Genomic DNA, 14,108 nt, shown 5'->3' with positions numbered 1-14,108 from the left:
CTGAAATCAAAATAATCTTTTTTGCTACTTCAAGAAAAGCCCACCAATGGCTTCAGAGCAGTGTAAACATGACATACGGTGCCGTGAAAAGGTTTTTGCCCCCTTCTTGTTTTGCATATGTCACACTTAAAAGATTCAGATCATCAAAGAAATTTTAATATTACACAAAGATAGTGCAAGTAAATACAAAATGCAGTTTTTAAATTATAATTTAATTTATTAAGGGAAAAAAGCTGTCTAAACCTACCTGGCACTACGTGAAAAATTAATTGGCCCCTTCTGTTAAATCATGAAAGAACTGATTAACCACAATATTTTAGATAAGCTGAGTTAAATTTCACTGGCCACACCCAGACCTGACTACTGTTGAATCAAAAAATCACTTAAATAGAACCTGTCTGACAAAGTGAAGCATGCTTCAAAGAGCAACACATCTAAAGAAATTCAAGAACAGATTAGAAACTAAATAGTTGACAAGTATCAGTCTGGAAAGGGTTATACAAATGTGTAGTTGAAAAGTATCAGTCTGGAAAGAGGTTATAGGTATTGTAAGGGTTTTGAGAAAACTTGGAAGAGTGGTGAACCTCCCCGGGAGTGGCCGGCCTACCAAAATTACTCCAAGAGCGCAACGACGACTCATCCAGGAGGTCATAAGAGAACCCAGAACAACATCTGAAGAACTGCAGGCCTCACTTGCCTCAATTAAGGTCAGTGTTCATGATTCAACAAGAAAGAGACTGGGCAAAAACGGCATCCATGGGAGAGTTCCAAGGCAAAAGCCATTGCTGACCAAAAAGAACACAAAGGCTCATTTCACATTTGCCAAAAATATCTTGATTATCCCCAAGAATTTTGGGCAAATATTCTGTGGACTGATGAAACAAAAGTTGAACTTTTTGGAAGGTGTGTGTCCCGTTACATCTGGCGTAAAACTGACACAGCATTTTATAAAAGAACATCATACCAGCAGTCAAACATGGTGGTGGTAGTGTGATGGTCTGCGGCTGCTTTGCAGTTTCAGGATCTGGAGGACTTGCCATAATTGATGGAACCATGAATTCTCCACTCTTTTAGAAAATCCTGAAGGAGAATGTCCGGCTGTCAGTTTGTGACCTCAAGCTCAAGCGCACTTGGGTTCTGCAGCAGGACAATGATCCCAAACACACCAGCAAGTCCACCTCTGAATGCCTCAAGAAAAACTAAATTAAGGTTTTGGTTTTGGAGTGGCCATGTCAAAGTCCGGACTTAAATCAAAAACCTTCCAATGTGGCAGAATTAAAACAATTATGCAAAGAAGTGTGGGCCAAAATTCCTCCACAGCGATGTGGAAGACTCATTGCCAGTTATCGCTAATGCTTGATAACAGTTGTTGCTGCAAAGGGTGGCACAACCAGTTAATAGATTTAGGGGGCAATTACTTTTTCACGTAGTGCCAGGCAGGTTTGGACAGTTTTTTACTCTTAATAAATGAAATCATTATTTCAAAACTGCATTTTATATTTACTCGGATTAATTTTGTGTAATATTTAAATTTGTTTGATGATCTGAATCATTCAAGTGTGACACATATTCAAAACATTAAAAAAACATTTAAAACTTTTTTACAGCACTGTATACCGTAGAGATTTATGGACACAATGGCCTCTTCTCTATCTTTTCGCGAAGTCCTATTCCCTGCATCTAAGTCCTAACTTCCGAAATGACAAGGCAAGGTAGTGGGCATCTAAGACAACAGTCTCATTAAAGTCCTTCAACAGCTGTCGAAAAGTAGATCCAGCTGAACAAGCCTCCTCTGATTGGGCAGAGAAACTCATTTGCAGCTGTCAGTCTCATGTGGAGAAAATGCCATCCAGCAGAGCTGCAGGAGGTAGCCAGCACAGTCCGTGTCCTAAATGCAGATGGGACCAGGAAAAGAGTCTCTGAATTTAAATCTCCATTTCCTGGCTGTTCCTCCTTTGTCATACTAAGTCTATCCTTGGGATCAAAACTGGATATCTAGAGAAACGGAGAGAGAGATCAAGATTAAAATTTCAATAATCTTATTATAAAGATCTGTCTGTTGACACCCATATTTTTGTGGATCATGGAGGCATCTGAAGTTTTATTAAGCTTATTAAATACATTTTAGAATACAAGCATGTATTCTCTGTCAGTGATGTATGATGAACTTAAAAGGGAAACAGGATCTCCCAGTGGAACAGATGTGTTGATTAGGCCCTTGTGGATGCTTTACTATAATCAGACAACAGCTCTGTAGCCATGGGCAAGCCGGAGCACGATTGAGCCTTGCATTCACAAACAATCTCAATCTGTTTACAAGCTGATCTACATCACTGTACAGAGAGACTTTGGTTTTTTAATAAGGCCTAATACAGAAGTGACACAACACAGATCCTTCCTAAAACTTTCATAAACAAACAGCTTAACTCTGTAAACATACTTTTCTCTATAAATATGAGCTGATGTGACACACTTGTGTGGGTTCAATAGAAGTTCGGTACAAGTAGGTACAATACAAGTTCGTCTTAAAGTGACAGCACTTGCATAATGTTGATTACCACCAAAATGAACAGCTAAAATCTTGGATAGAGTGTGACACTTATGCAAGTGCTTATCCAAAACCAAGTGCTTATCTGTAAATGTTAAAATACTCACCATGTCGAAAGTATAACCACAAGACGTAAACAGCATGCATGTTAACATGATTTTAGTGTGAACAAATCACTTTCTAACCTTTTCTGTGTAAAGTCACCTAATGCTGCCATGGCGACATAACCAGTAAAACTCTAAAATTAACCTGAAATGAGGAGAACAGATTTATAGCTCAAAGAATTCAAACAATTTAAGGGAATAATTTATGTAAGTGCTTTTATAAAATACTTCCATTGTAAGCAAATCACTGTAATCTTGATTTTTGCTTTATGAAAAAAGAAGAAAAGAACCTACATTGTTCTCGAAACATATTTAATGATTGACAGACCATTTCAATCTTTGTTATTATGTCAGAAACATTCAAATTCGAAAGTCTTTAAATATATTAACCTGAATAGGTGTGGGCAACAAAAAAGTCAGCTTTAGACACATTGTAGACACATGTAGACACATTGTAGATTCTAAATACAAATAAGCAAGAAATCAAGCAATGAGGATGCATTTGTACATTTATGTTGCTTTTTTCCATTTCCATTAATTATGTTGGCCATGTATTCAAAAACTGCCTTTGTGTTTCTTGAAAGGAAAAAGTCATGTGGGCTTGTAATTAATAATAACAAATGAATGCACAGTTGATTGCTGGTACACTTGACTTGAGTTACTTAGAAAGAGCATAAACATTTAGATCCCCCTGCCACTTGAGTGAGACTTGTGAGTCTCATAAATGGAAATGTCAGATAAAGACAGAACATTTAATCAACCCGTTCCTACAAGCTAATCCTGTTTGTAATGATGAATGCCTGACTCCATTCGACTGGCTGATCCTTGCACTCCTCTGGACGTGGTCAGATTTTTAAGAATTAAGTCTTGGCGAAAGTTTCGGGAATGTCCAGAGCTTTGGCCTACTTTAGAGAAGGGGCTGTCTGCACAGAGCGCCGTGCTCATTTATAATGCATTACAGAACCCTTTTAAGCAATGTAGGCCAGGAGCGCAGACAGGTTTGTTGGTCTTGGAGAACACGCCTCTGAGGAACACACCACTGTTCATGCAGTTGAAATGTCACACACAGGTCTTCCCTAGCTCCACAGGCGTCCTGGAAAATACTCAAAATGGAGCACTCCAGATTTCGTCTTCACACCCTCTCCACCAAAAAAAAAAAGAAATGTCAGAATCGTATTGATATTACAAGGGCTCAACAAAAAAAGTTTTTTACGAATGTACGTGCTCTGCTTTTCATTGAATGCCTGTTAAAGATAGGTCTTTTAAATGTTATATATAAATGTAAATATTAAATGTTTATATATAAATAATATAGCCATAAATAAATAATATATATCCTAAAAAAAGTATTCATTTGCAAAAAGAAAACATGGTTATAACAAACTACATATATTATTATTATATGCATTCTAAAATAATCTGTAATACTGTATAGTGTACTAACTAAATAAATTAATATAAAATATTCTTTAGCCTCAAAAGACTCTGGCCTTGGGTCAGTGAGCCATCATTATTGTTTAGTCCAGTGATAGTAATAGTAAAAAATAGTATTTAAAGTTCATTTGAAAGGCAGACAGAAGCAGCTGATTATGTCTACATATGTGAAAGAAAGACAGTTCTTCTAAAGCAAACACAAGGTCTTAATCCAAACCAAACCCTGTGTGTATGAGAGCCGAGACAATGGTGAGTCACTTCATGCTGAGATATTTACACAAGATGCGCACAGCCCTCTGTGTGCAATAGAAGTATCAACTGCCCCCACTGGGCCTGCCTCCACTACACAACCCCCGAGAGATGATTGTTTTGGGAAATGAGGCAGAGGCGTTCTGATAGGAAATGCTCCGAGTTGGTGACATTCAAATGAAAATATCAGTTTTCTGCGACTGGAGTCCTTTCAGAGAGAAATAGCTAAATTAATATGTTTGAATTTCAGAAGACTATGGCTCTCAGTATCAAAGGCAAATTGGCTGGTAATTTTAAACAATGCTTGCTGCTACACTCCATTACATAATGAAAATTGAGTGTCGGCTTTGCATAGTGTGTCCAATTCTCAGCCTTTTATGCATTTTAATTGGCTTAAAGGCTTGTGTTTAAAGTAGAAGTGCAGGCTCTCGCTCCTAACGTAGCTTACCGCCTCATTATTCTTATCAAATGCCTGTTGAAGACGTAATGATGCATTTGCCATAACCCAACGATTGTCTGTAATTTCATTATAGCCTTTAGGGTATTTCAAATATTCCCATTTTTTCTTAATTTTCTTTATTTATTTATATAAAAAACCTGGATCTGCCAGCATAATACCAATGCCATCAGGAACCATGATGAGAAAACTCCAAAACAGACAAGCAATGCAATCACGAAAGCTACGGGAAACTGCTATCTTCACTCACCACTGGTCGGGAAATTGTTTAATTACTATCAGATGGATTCTCACTTATCCAATTCTATGAAAAGTTACATTTTATTCAGTGATGCTATTTGGTTTGCTGCCAACAATAGTCCACAGCCTGCAGGTAGATGTACTGTTGACTGTGAAACTCTAAACATCACTCTGATCAGCTCATGTAGAATAAGTGTTTTTCATTTGGCGTAGCCAGCAGGATATTCAGTTACTGTTGTCTCTTTATATAAGAATTAATCTGACCCCTCAAATTACACTCAGAAATTACACTATTATCAAAATATACCCACCCCAAGTTGATGACCACTTATATTCGATTCCTGTAGATATTTATTACTGCCTTTGAACCGCAGTGCAATGTTAGCGAATGTCTGTCTTTGTTTACACACTAAAAGTCAGTGTTGTCAAATGTCAAAAGTTTTGGTTTTGAATGACAAAAACATATGACAGTATGACTAATTGTATAATTTAACTTAAAATCAGGATGATAAAATGTTATCCTCAGAATTTGAAATTAGCAGAGAATTTAACAAATAAGATAGGAATCTTGTATTTGTGGCAGTTTTTCAGGTTATTGAAGAGTAATACAAGACTTCATAACCTTACAAATGGTGGTCAAAAGCAAAAATGCTACCAAATGCATATATTTTGTGAGAAAGTGTGCAATGCTAGAGAAAAACTGCCACTTTTTTTAAACCAGCACCCCAAAATGAAACAAATATTGTATTTCATTCAGCATTTATTTATTATTTTAATCTATTTGCACCCTCAGTTTCATTAAAAATAGAAGCTTTGTTATTTCATTGTAAGTACCAGAAATATCTTGGGGGACCTTTAAATAGTATCTTGTGTCAAAAAAGTTGAGAGTCACTGCTTTAACATTTGTGATTCAGTGGGCTAATTTTCTGCTGCAGCTTAGATTTGGAAAAATGCATACTGACTCCTAAATTCAGTATTACATAAATTGGGGTTTTGAGATAATCCTTCTGTATGCCTGCAAATTCAAAGTAATGACATTTGGACCTTTTTGAAACTCCTTTTTGAGAATAATCATTCAAAAAGAGTTGATTAGCTGGAAGAGAATCTTGACACAGTAGACAGTCTAAAGGAGGGCAGAGGGAGGCTTTAACTTCTAAATTATCTCCTGCCAACAGCATGCAGGTGCAGGACTTTAATTAGCAGCACCTGCACAACACACACATGAAGATCGACCAGGCGGAAGGGGGCAGAGAAAATCATGTTATTTCACTTGCATATTAAATTACATTTTTGGGCTTTTATTTAAGCGCAGTTGAGATTGCTATCTGCTTTTAAAGTGATCATTGTCCTCTCATTTGTAGTACAAGCTGAGGGTGTTGATTAAAGCATATTTTAGCACAACTATCGTGAACGCAGACATGGGAGAAGCTGCGTTTCAACTGCTTTGATATGAATTACATCTCAAGTATGCCAGTATTCAATTAACCTTATCCTTCGACATTCTTTTGGAGTAAAAAAGCCAGACGAACTTATTGCGCTTGTGCATCCATCTGTCTTATCTCTGAGCTGCAAGAGCTCAATTTCTCCAGCATCTTCAAAGTGCGAGACGCATCATCATCATATTACACGCTAGATTCCACTCGCCTGCCTCCAGACGTTCCGCTCTCAGTTGACAGGACAGGTGTGGAAGGGGAGGGGCGAGAATGAGATAATGGAAAGCTCATTGGCTCGTTTCAGAGTTCAGTTTGCATTTCAAAATGACTGGCCAAAAAAAAACTAGCTTCAAAAATAACCCTAGATTTGGACGTACACTGTAATTTTTTCCGGCTTTTACGTTTCTTGTCTGTCAGATTGTGCAGTCTGGGTGACATCTTGGTTGAGAGCCAAGACAGATGTCAATGGTGTTTTTTGTCAGCAGCACCACACGTGGTACTCTCGTGAATCAGCATCGGAAGACTGACACGGAATGATTGAATAAAGTCATTATTTTAGTTTTCTTTGTGCACAAAAAGTATTCTGGTAGCTTCAGAAAATTACGGTTGAACCACTGATGTCACATGGAGTATTTTAATAATGTCCTTGCTACCTTTCTGGGGCTTGAACATGTCAGTTGCATTGCTGTCTATGCAGGGTCAGAAAGCTATTGGATTTCATCAAAAATATCTTAAATTGTGTTCTGAAGATGAACGAAAGTCTTACGGTTTTGGAATGACATGAGGGTGTGTAATTTTGTTTTGATAGGGGTGACCGAGGGTTGCTGTGTCAAGGTCATGTCAGGCAACAGTGAGCGACAGATGCAACAGATGGCAGAGCAAATGCTACCTCATACTGAGCCAGATTAGCCACTAGAGGCTCGTGTGGCCAACACCTGCAGTGGGTAGAAGTTTCCCCTTCAATCTCATATGAAACAGTTTCTGAGTAGTTCCTCTGCTTGAGCCAAGAATTTGCAGGCTTTTAAAAGGTCAGCTCTACACCCTTCTTTTATTACCCATGTATGCTCAGCTGGTAAATTTTAAGTCTTTTAAGAGTATCCTGGTGTCTGTCAGAGACATCAGTCTACTTGAAAATCACCAATGCTTACTGTGAACTATGAACACCTAGCAGATGTTGAGAGGCTTGAGGCATCTGCTACACAGCTTTAACACATTTCCTCCTACGTGAAGTACAGGGATCATGTGTGAACAAACAAATATTTAGTCTCGTATAAGCAGTCTACAAGATGGATAATGTAGAAATGACATCAATTTAGTCTTATTGTCCATTCACATGCATTAGTTTTGTTGATTTGCCTAAAGACTTGTTGATATAACTATAACTATAAAAACTCTTTATTAGCGTTCACACCAATGCACAACTCTTTTATTAGTGGCCACACCAATGAACAATATCATTCTGTTTATTATTTAAATTTACATTTAATCATTTAGCAGACGCAGTCATGTCATAAGCCACTTTGAATACTTGAGCTCTGTAAAGCAGGATCAATTCTAATTGGTTCTAAAATTCTAAAAAACATTCTGGAAGTCATTCCATTCCAACGAATTTGTCCCTCTGTGCCGTTATTGTCATTGTGCTGTGGACAGGCCTTAAGCCCTGTTTGAGCCATATATAAAGTAATATTAATAAGTTTACTAAAGTTTTGACAGGACTTTTCACTGTGTTCATGTTCATGAAATAACAATTTACAACATTTTGCAGCATTTATTTTAGGTTAATACCAATTTATATATATATATATATATATATATATATATATATATATATAGAGAGAGAGAGAGAGAGAGAGAGAGAGAGAGAGAGAGATATATTGTGTGGGGGGGAGAGAGAGACAGTTTTCGTTTACACTTTATTTTAAGATGTCCGTGTTACATTGTTATTACACAATTAAGCACAACATTACTGAACATTAATTACTTATTAAAGTGTTAGGATTACGGATTGATTTAGGGGTAGTTGAATGTAATATTTTATAATTTACTGTTATTACTGTAATAAGTGTGGAACAAGGAGACTAAAATAAATTGCTAATTCATGTTTGTTCTTAATGCATACAATTAATACAATGTTAATTTTTAAAAATGACAAAAATATGTTTAGAAATGAACATTTGTTAGATGTATGTTTCTATGGTTAAAATTGTTCCATAATTTTAAATGTGTTTATGGATTTTCATATATTTTTGGGGTAGTTGTTTGCATGGTTTAATTAATACAGGACTTATAAATAAACAGGCTGAAACAAGTTTTGAAAACCTAAACCAATGAAAATGATTTAATATATAATACTCTTTTAAGGTTTTGGACACTTTCATGCTAGTTTTTCTTGCTTTAGTTGACATTTATGTTTTTGGCAGAAGCTTTTATCCAAATTTCATTTAAGTAAAAATTTTTTTATCCGACTACTAAACAGTTGGAAGCAATAATAAATATAAACTTGCAATTGCGAGTTATAAAGTCCAGTTCTGAGGACAAAAAAATACAAGCTTTATTTCTCGGAATTACAAGTTTATATCTCGTAATTCTGATTTTATAACACACAATTGCGACTTTATATCGCACGATTCTCACTTTAGAACTTACAATTGCAAGTTTATATCTTGTAATTCTGAGAAAAAAGTCAGAATTGTCAGATTAAAAGTCACAATTCCTTTTTTTTTTATATATATATATTCAGTGGCGGAAACCTGCTTCCATACAGTTCACCGATAGTCAAGATCAGAAATCAGTTAGTGTTCTGCTACATTGACTCTCTACACGTAACATAAGGGTGTTTAGTTATCTGGGAGTTCTCCTTTATCCCTGTTGTTTGACTCACCAGGCTGTTGAGGTCTGGAAGGTCAAGAGCGTAGGGCTCTGTGCTTCTCCTCTCAAACTGTGCTGTGCATGTTGCTGACTCAGGCCTGATCCCATGTTGTGTTCGCCCTCCTGAGGTGCGCTGTGCCATTGAATCCTGGCCTGTTTGAGCCACCGTCCTCCCAGCCCCCATTTCTCCAGGTAGACCCGGCACAACTCATAGTTCATAGCCGAATAGTACAGGAAGTCCAAAGCCAGGAGGACCATGACGAAAAAGCCGTAAATCCACACGCCGATGAGAGCAGTGTAGTTACTAAAGTGAAAGAAAGGATGATGATGGAAGTTAGTGGCATTGCTTATGCTATACAAGGAAGCAAAAAAAGAAACAGGAATAATCATATCATTACAAGGAAGAATAGGCCTGATTTTCACCTCATTTAAATCAACCGGTGCAATGAAAAGAGAGGTCAGTGCCCATGCAGTAGAAGTAAAGTGCTGTAATTGCTTTCCACTGGCCTTTCTGATTGCTTTGGCAGGGTAGTGTGCAGGTGGGGCAGACTTTGCATAGCTACCCAGTGGTTCGGGATTCTATAGAGGGATCAATTTGATCTTGAGCGGTGAAATAACATTTTCATGCTTGACCTAAGTCAGGGCATGGTGACAGCCTGGACTTTATGTCACTGCTTCATTGTTCATGTTCCATTGTTGGGCTGAAGATGAATTGATTTGTTGTGGATTAGTACTGCCTTGTTTCTCACAGAGATGCTTGACTGAAACAACAGGGCTTGGTTTTTCATGCATACACCTGAGGCTGTGACTTAGTGAGATATTGCAGCCTGCAGAGATCTTTTGCGAAGGCTTAATGTCAGAGGAATTCTTTCATTATCGGAACAGACAATTTGATCTGGATGTGTGGTTCACTTGGGAGTAGTGATTAGGAAATTGCACACACAGCAGGCATCAACAGAGATGTTTCAGAAACTGCTGACACAGGCAGCAACAGTACAATCATACATCACTTTTGTTTTCATCAAGATATTGTGCTGATATTTTCAAATCCTTTTTTTTTCTAGTTTTTTTTTTCTATTTCCTTGTCATGGATGTGCATACACACACACACACACATATGCATATGTTTTAAGAAAAATGCTGATTTCTAAGTCATTTCCTTCAATATGATATTCAGTTTATTTTCTATTCATGTTATACTTAATAGAAAGTATATTTTAATCCATTTTTACTTAATAACATACTTAATTTCTTTGAGCTTTTCTCTTATCTTTTTGGCCAATTACAGTTATTGAATTTTGGAACGGTTTTATATCATCACATATTTTTCTTGCACAGTATGAATGGGTCTTTATATATAAAAATAAATAGCTGCCAGTGCCTTTATATTTTAGGTAGGGGGTCCCTCACAACTGGGTAATGATATTTGCAGGTCCTTGACATCAAAAAGTTTGGAAACCCCCGATTTAATGAAAAATATTTTAAATGAACCTGCATTTAACCTGTTCTGTCAGATTTTTTTTTCTGTATCTTTTGCATGCATCTGGATTTTAATCTGCGGCATTATGCATTTTGAACTGTGTTTGCATATATCTGAGGATGGCAGACAAAATCAGTCCTGCCGCAAATAAGCGAGTCCATCTGATTGTCACATTTTCTAACCTCCCTCTCAGTCAGCTGGAGGGATAAACAAGCCGTGATGATATTCAGAAGAAAGGCGTCACTCTACTGATCTCTGGTCTGGCTCACTGCACCAGAGACCGGGAGTCATTTTTCAGACTTTGTTACTTTAACAGCCTGCAGAAAAATCTGAACGGCACTGCTAACCTTCTGTGGTCATTACAGCACAGGGAGGGCTTTCTCAACACAGCGTATGGGTCAGGACCCTGTCAGAGGAAGTTTTGGTTGGGAGCAGGCTGGCTGTGGTAGGGTTTGGATGGATGGAGCAGCTACAAATGAATATGTAGGAAGGATTAATCAAGGCCCATTTTTAGAAGTGTGCGCTGAGGGCAGAGGGCAGATTACACTGTCTATCTTTTATCTCTTATCACCCAGTGAATTAAATAAAAAGTAGCAGAGAAAGTGTGAATGAGAAATGTTCAGAGAATCTTCAATTATTTCACACCATAGAAGCACCAGAGGTTATTTGTCATGTTTTAGGCTGTGAAGAGTTTGAAATGGAGAAGGAGATATTGCATGCAGTAGTTGGTATATTCACTATGTGAGTGCAACTGCATCTACTTTTTTTAGTCACAGTTTTTGTCTTTTGACAAAAATATCCTTTAAACTCTCAATATTTTATCATACCATATTCATTAAATTCAGTTAGTTTTATGGCATCTAATATAAGTTGACAAAAAAAATAAATATATAAAATTGAACCAAATATTCAAATATTCTATGTTTGCATATTTGGCCACGACAGTAAAATCAAATATCACTTACAGTTGTTATTTGTTTTTCTCAATTTAAGTAAATTATTATATATGTTTTTAATCTCTCATTAATCATATGTTTATTAATCTATTAAAAAATCATAAGTGTCATTTTAATTCAAGGATTTTCAAAGAGGTTGCTTAAAATGTTTTACAAAATGTATATGTAGGACAAACTCATTAATATCACTCACTTAATATTTTAACAACAACTTTCATATATTAAATATTTTGAATGCAATATATACTTTTTCTTTCTTTTTTCTTTGAAATCTAAAGATTACAATTGTTTTATTTTACTGAAACCATAGTTTAACTTTTTTAGCGAATTATGTGCTTATTTTTAATATCTCCTCTTCTGTATGACATTCATATTTTACAATATGTTATACTTAATACAGAATAAGTATTTTCCAGAAATTATTTTATATTTATTTTAAAAATACTTTTAAATTGTCAATATTTTATAATGTCATATTCATTCATTTTAGTCAGATTTACACAATTGGCATCTAATATAAGTTGACAATAAATAAACCAACAAACAAACATTTTATGCATGTAAACAAGTGTCAACATTTAAAAAGTGTCATTATTGAATATTATTAATTATTCCATTATTTATTTTAATGTTTTTAAATATTTTTCTCAAATTTTTGTCAAAGGTTTATTTGAAATGTATTTATATTTTTATTTGTATATTCTATTTTTTATTTATTTATTATTATAATTTTTTTAGTCAGCCTTCAATACGACCAAAAATAAAAATTGAATTCAATTAAATAATTTTGTTGACAACTCTTAATGCAAAATTCAGATGGGGGTACACCATTTGAAAAAAATGTTGACCCTTAGGATGGTTGTTGGTTCAGAGCCCAACAAAGCAAGGTACATGCTAGCAAAACTGATACTCACTTGTGGGCAAAGCCGTCTGAGTTGGTGGTGATGTTGAGCTGCATCACGCTCTGAAATTCAGTTTCGTTGCAGCAGTACTTGAAGGCCGTGTTGTTATGGTGACAGCAGAATATGTAGGTCTTGTTGTCAGAGAGTCGAGGGCAGTGGAAACCAAAGTGATAGCGCCCCTTGTGGTCGGAGTAAGGCTCACACACCCTGAAGTGCGCAGAGAGAGCTGCAGAGAGGTAAAACAGCACAGTATGAGGGAATAAAGCAAGTCTTTCATGGGTCGATAGAGCTGAGTGATTTCAAACAGCTCATGATCTGATTCAAGGTAGAGATAGAGATTATTGGGGTGGAATATTGGGGTAGAGATTATTGGGGTGGAACAGAGGAAGAGATTTGATTAGAGGTTTTTTTGTTTATTTATTAATTGTTGATTAAATACGTCCTTTCTGACTTTCTGAAGTCTGTCATGTGGCACATTTCAACTCCAGAACCATAAGCACTGCAAAGTGAGAGTTTATAATATCATAAGTGACATAACAAACATGTTCATCTCGCGCCAAAGCGGACAGCTTCTCAACTCATGAACTAACTCACTGTCAAACAATCCTGGCACCAGTAATTGCTCAGATAATGAAGTTCACGGAGTCTCGGAAAACATTCTAATGGCAAGGCAAATGAACGAGCAACTATCTTGGCCATTCCTCTTTTTTTTTTTCAATGAAAAATTCTGTGCTCATCAGCAATGTCCATAGACTCACGCTCAAAGTGCACCTGCTCATCTCTAAAGCTTCATATTGAGCTTTACGGAAAAGAAGAAAGCACAGTGCCGTCATTTGCATATAGATGAGAGCTGTCTGAGAATGCACTATTGGTGAGTGGAATGGACAGGAACACTAGAGTTGGATCTCTGTGAATTTGATGGACCTCGCTGTCCGTTTTTACAGTGTATTAATATTTGTGCCGGAGGCATTCTTGCTCTGAACTGTAGGCTACACCTTAGAGTCATATTGGTGTGAGTTTTTTTTGTTTTTGTGCATTGTTGTAAGTTTGTATTAAATTGTGAAATTTAAGGTATATATATATATGGAAGAAATTTCTGAGATTTTATGCACTTATATATATGGTTGCCATATCTAATTTAGGTTTTATATATTGCACTGTTTAAAATTACTGTATTTTTTAAAGCATGTGCAAGCTTTTCCTTGAGAAACTGCATTAAAGGAATAGTTTAACAAAAATGAAAATTTGCTGAATATTTACTCACCATTAGGCTGTCCAAGATGTAGATGAGTTTGTTTCTTTATCAGACCAGATTTAGAGAAATTTAGCATTAGATTATATATATTTAGCAATGGATGCTCTGCAGTGAATGGGTGCCATCAGAATGAGAATCCAAACAGCTGATAAAAGCATCACAATAATCAACAAGTAATCCAC

At 36.3% G+C, this 14,108-nt stretch overlaps 1 protein-coding gene and 1 long non-coding RNA gene across 3 annotated transcripts in view; one reads left to right on the top strand and one right to left on the bottom strand.

Annotated features, from left to right (window-relative positions):
* Positions 1 to 14,108, top strand: part of LOC122137148 — a 35,143-nt gene that overhangs the window by 5,366 nt on the left and 15,669 nt on the right. The gene's annotated exons all lie outside the window — the stretch shown is intronic.
* LOC109078916 (protein shisa-like-1a) overlaps positions 1,508 to 14,108 on the bottom strand; it is a 27,747-nt gene continuing 15,146 nt past the window's right edge. Inside the window, exons 3-5 of one of the 2 annotated variants that reach the window (XM_019094085.2) lie at positions 12,684 to 12,897; positions 9,347 to 9,637; positions 1,508 to 1,995 (exon numbers count right to left, since the gene is read on the bottom strand). In XM_019094085.2, the coding sequence (XP_018949630.1) occupies position 1,995; positions 9,347 to 9,637; positions 12,684 to 12,897 (506 nt within the window). In that variant the 3' untranslated portion in view covers positions 1,508 to 1,994. Of the gene's footprint in view, positions 1,996 to 9,342; positions 9,638 to 12,683; positions 12,898 to 14,108 lie in introns of those variants that run through there. The other variant, XM_019094084.2, reaches the window with a different exon arrangement.

Source organism: Cyprinus carpio, chromosome B4, assembly GCF_018340385.1.
Source record: "Cyprinus carpio isolate SPL01 chromosome B4, ASM1834038v1, whole genome shotgun sequence".
In the NCBI taxonomy this organism is placed as follows: Eukaryota; Metazoa; Chordata; class Actinopteri; order Cypriniformes; family Cyprinidae; genus Cyprinus; species Cyprinus carpio.
This window is presented reverse-complemented; position numbering and strand designations above follow the sequence as displayed.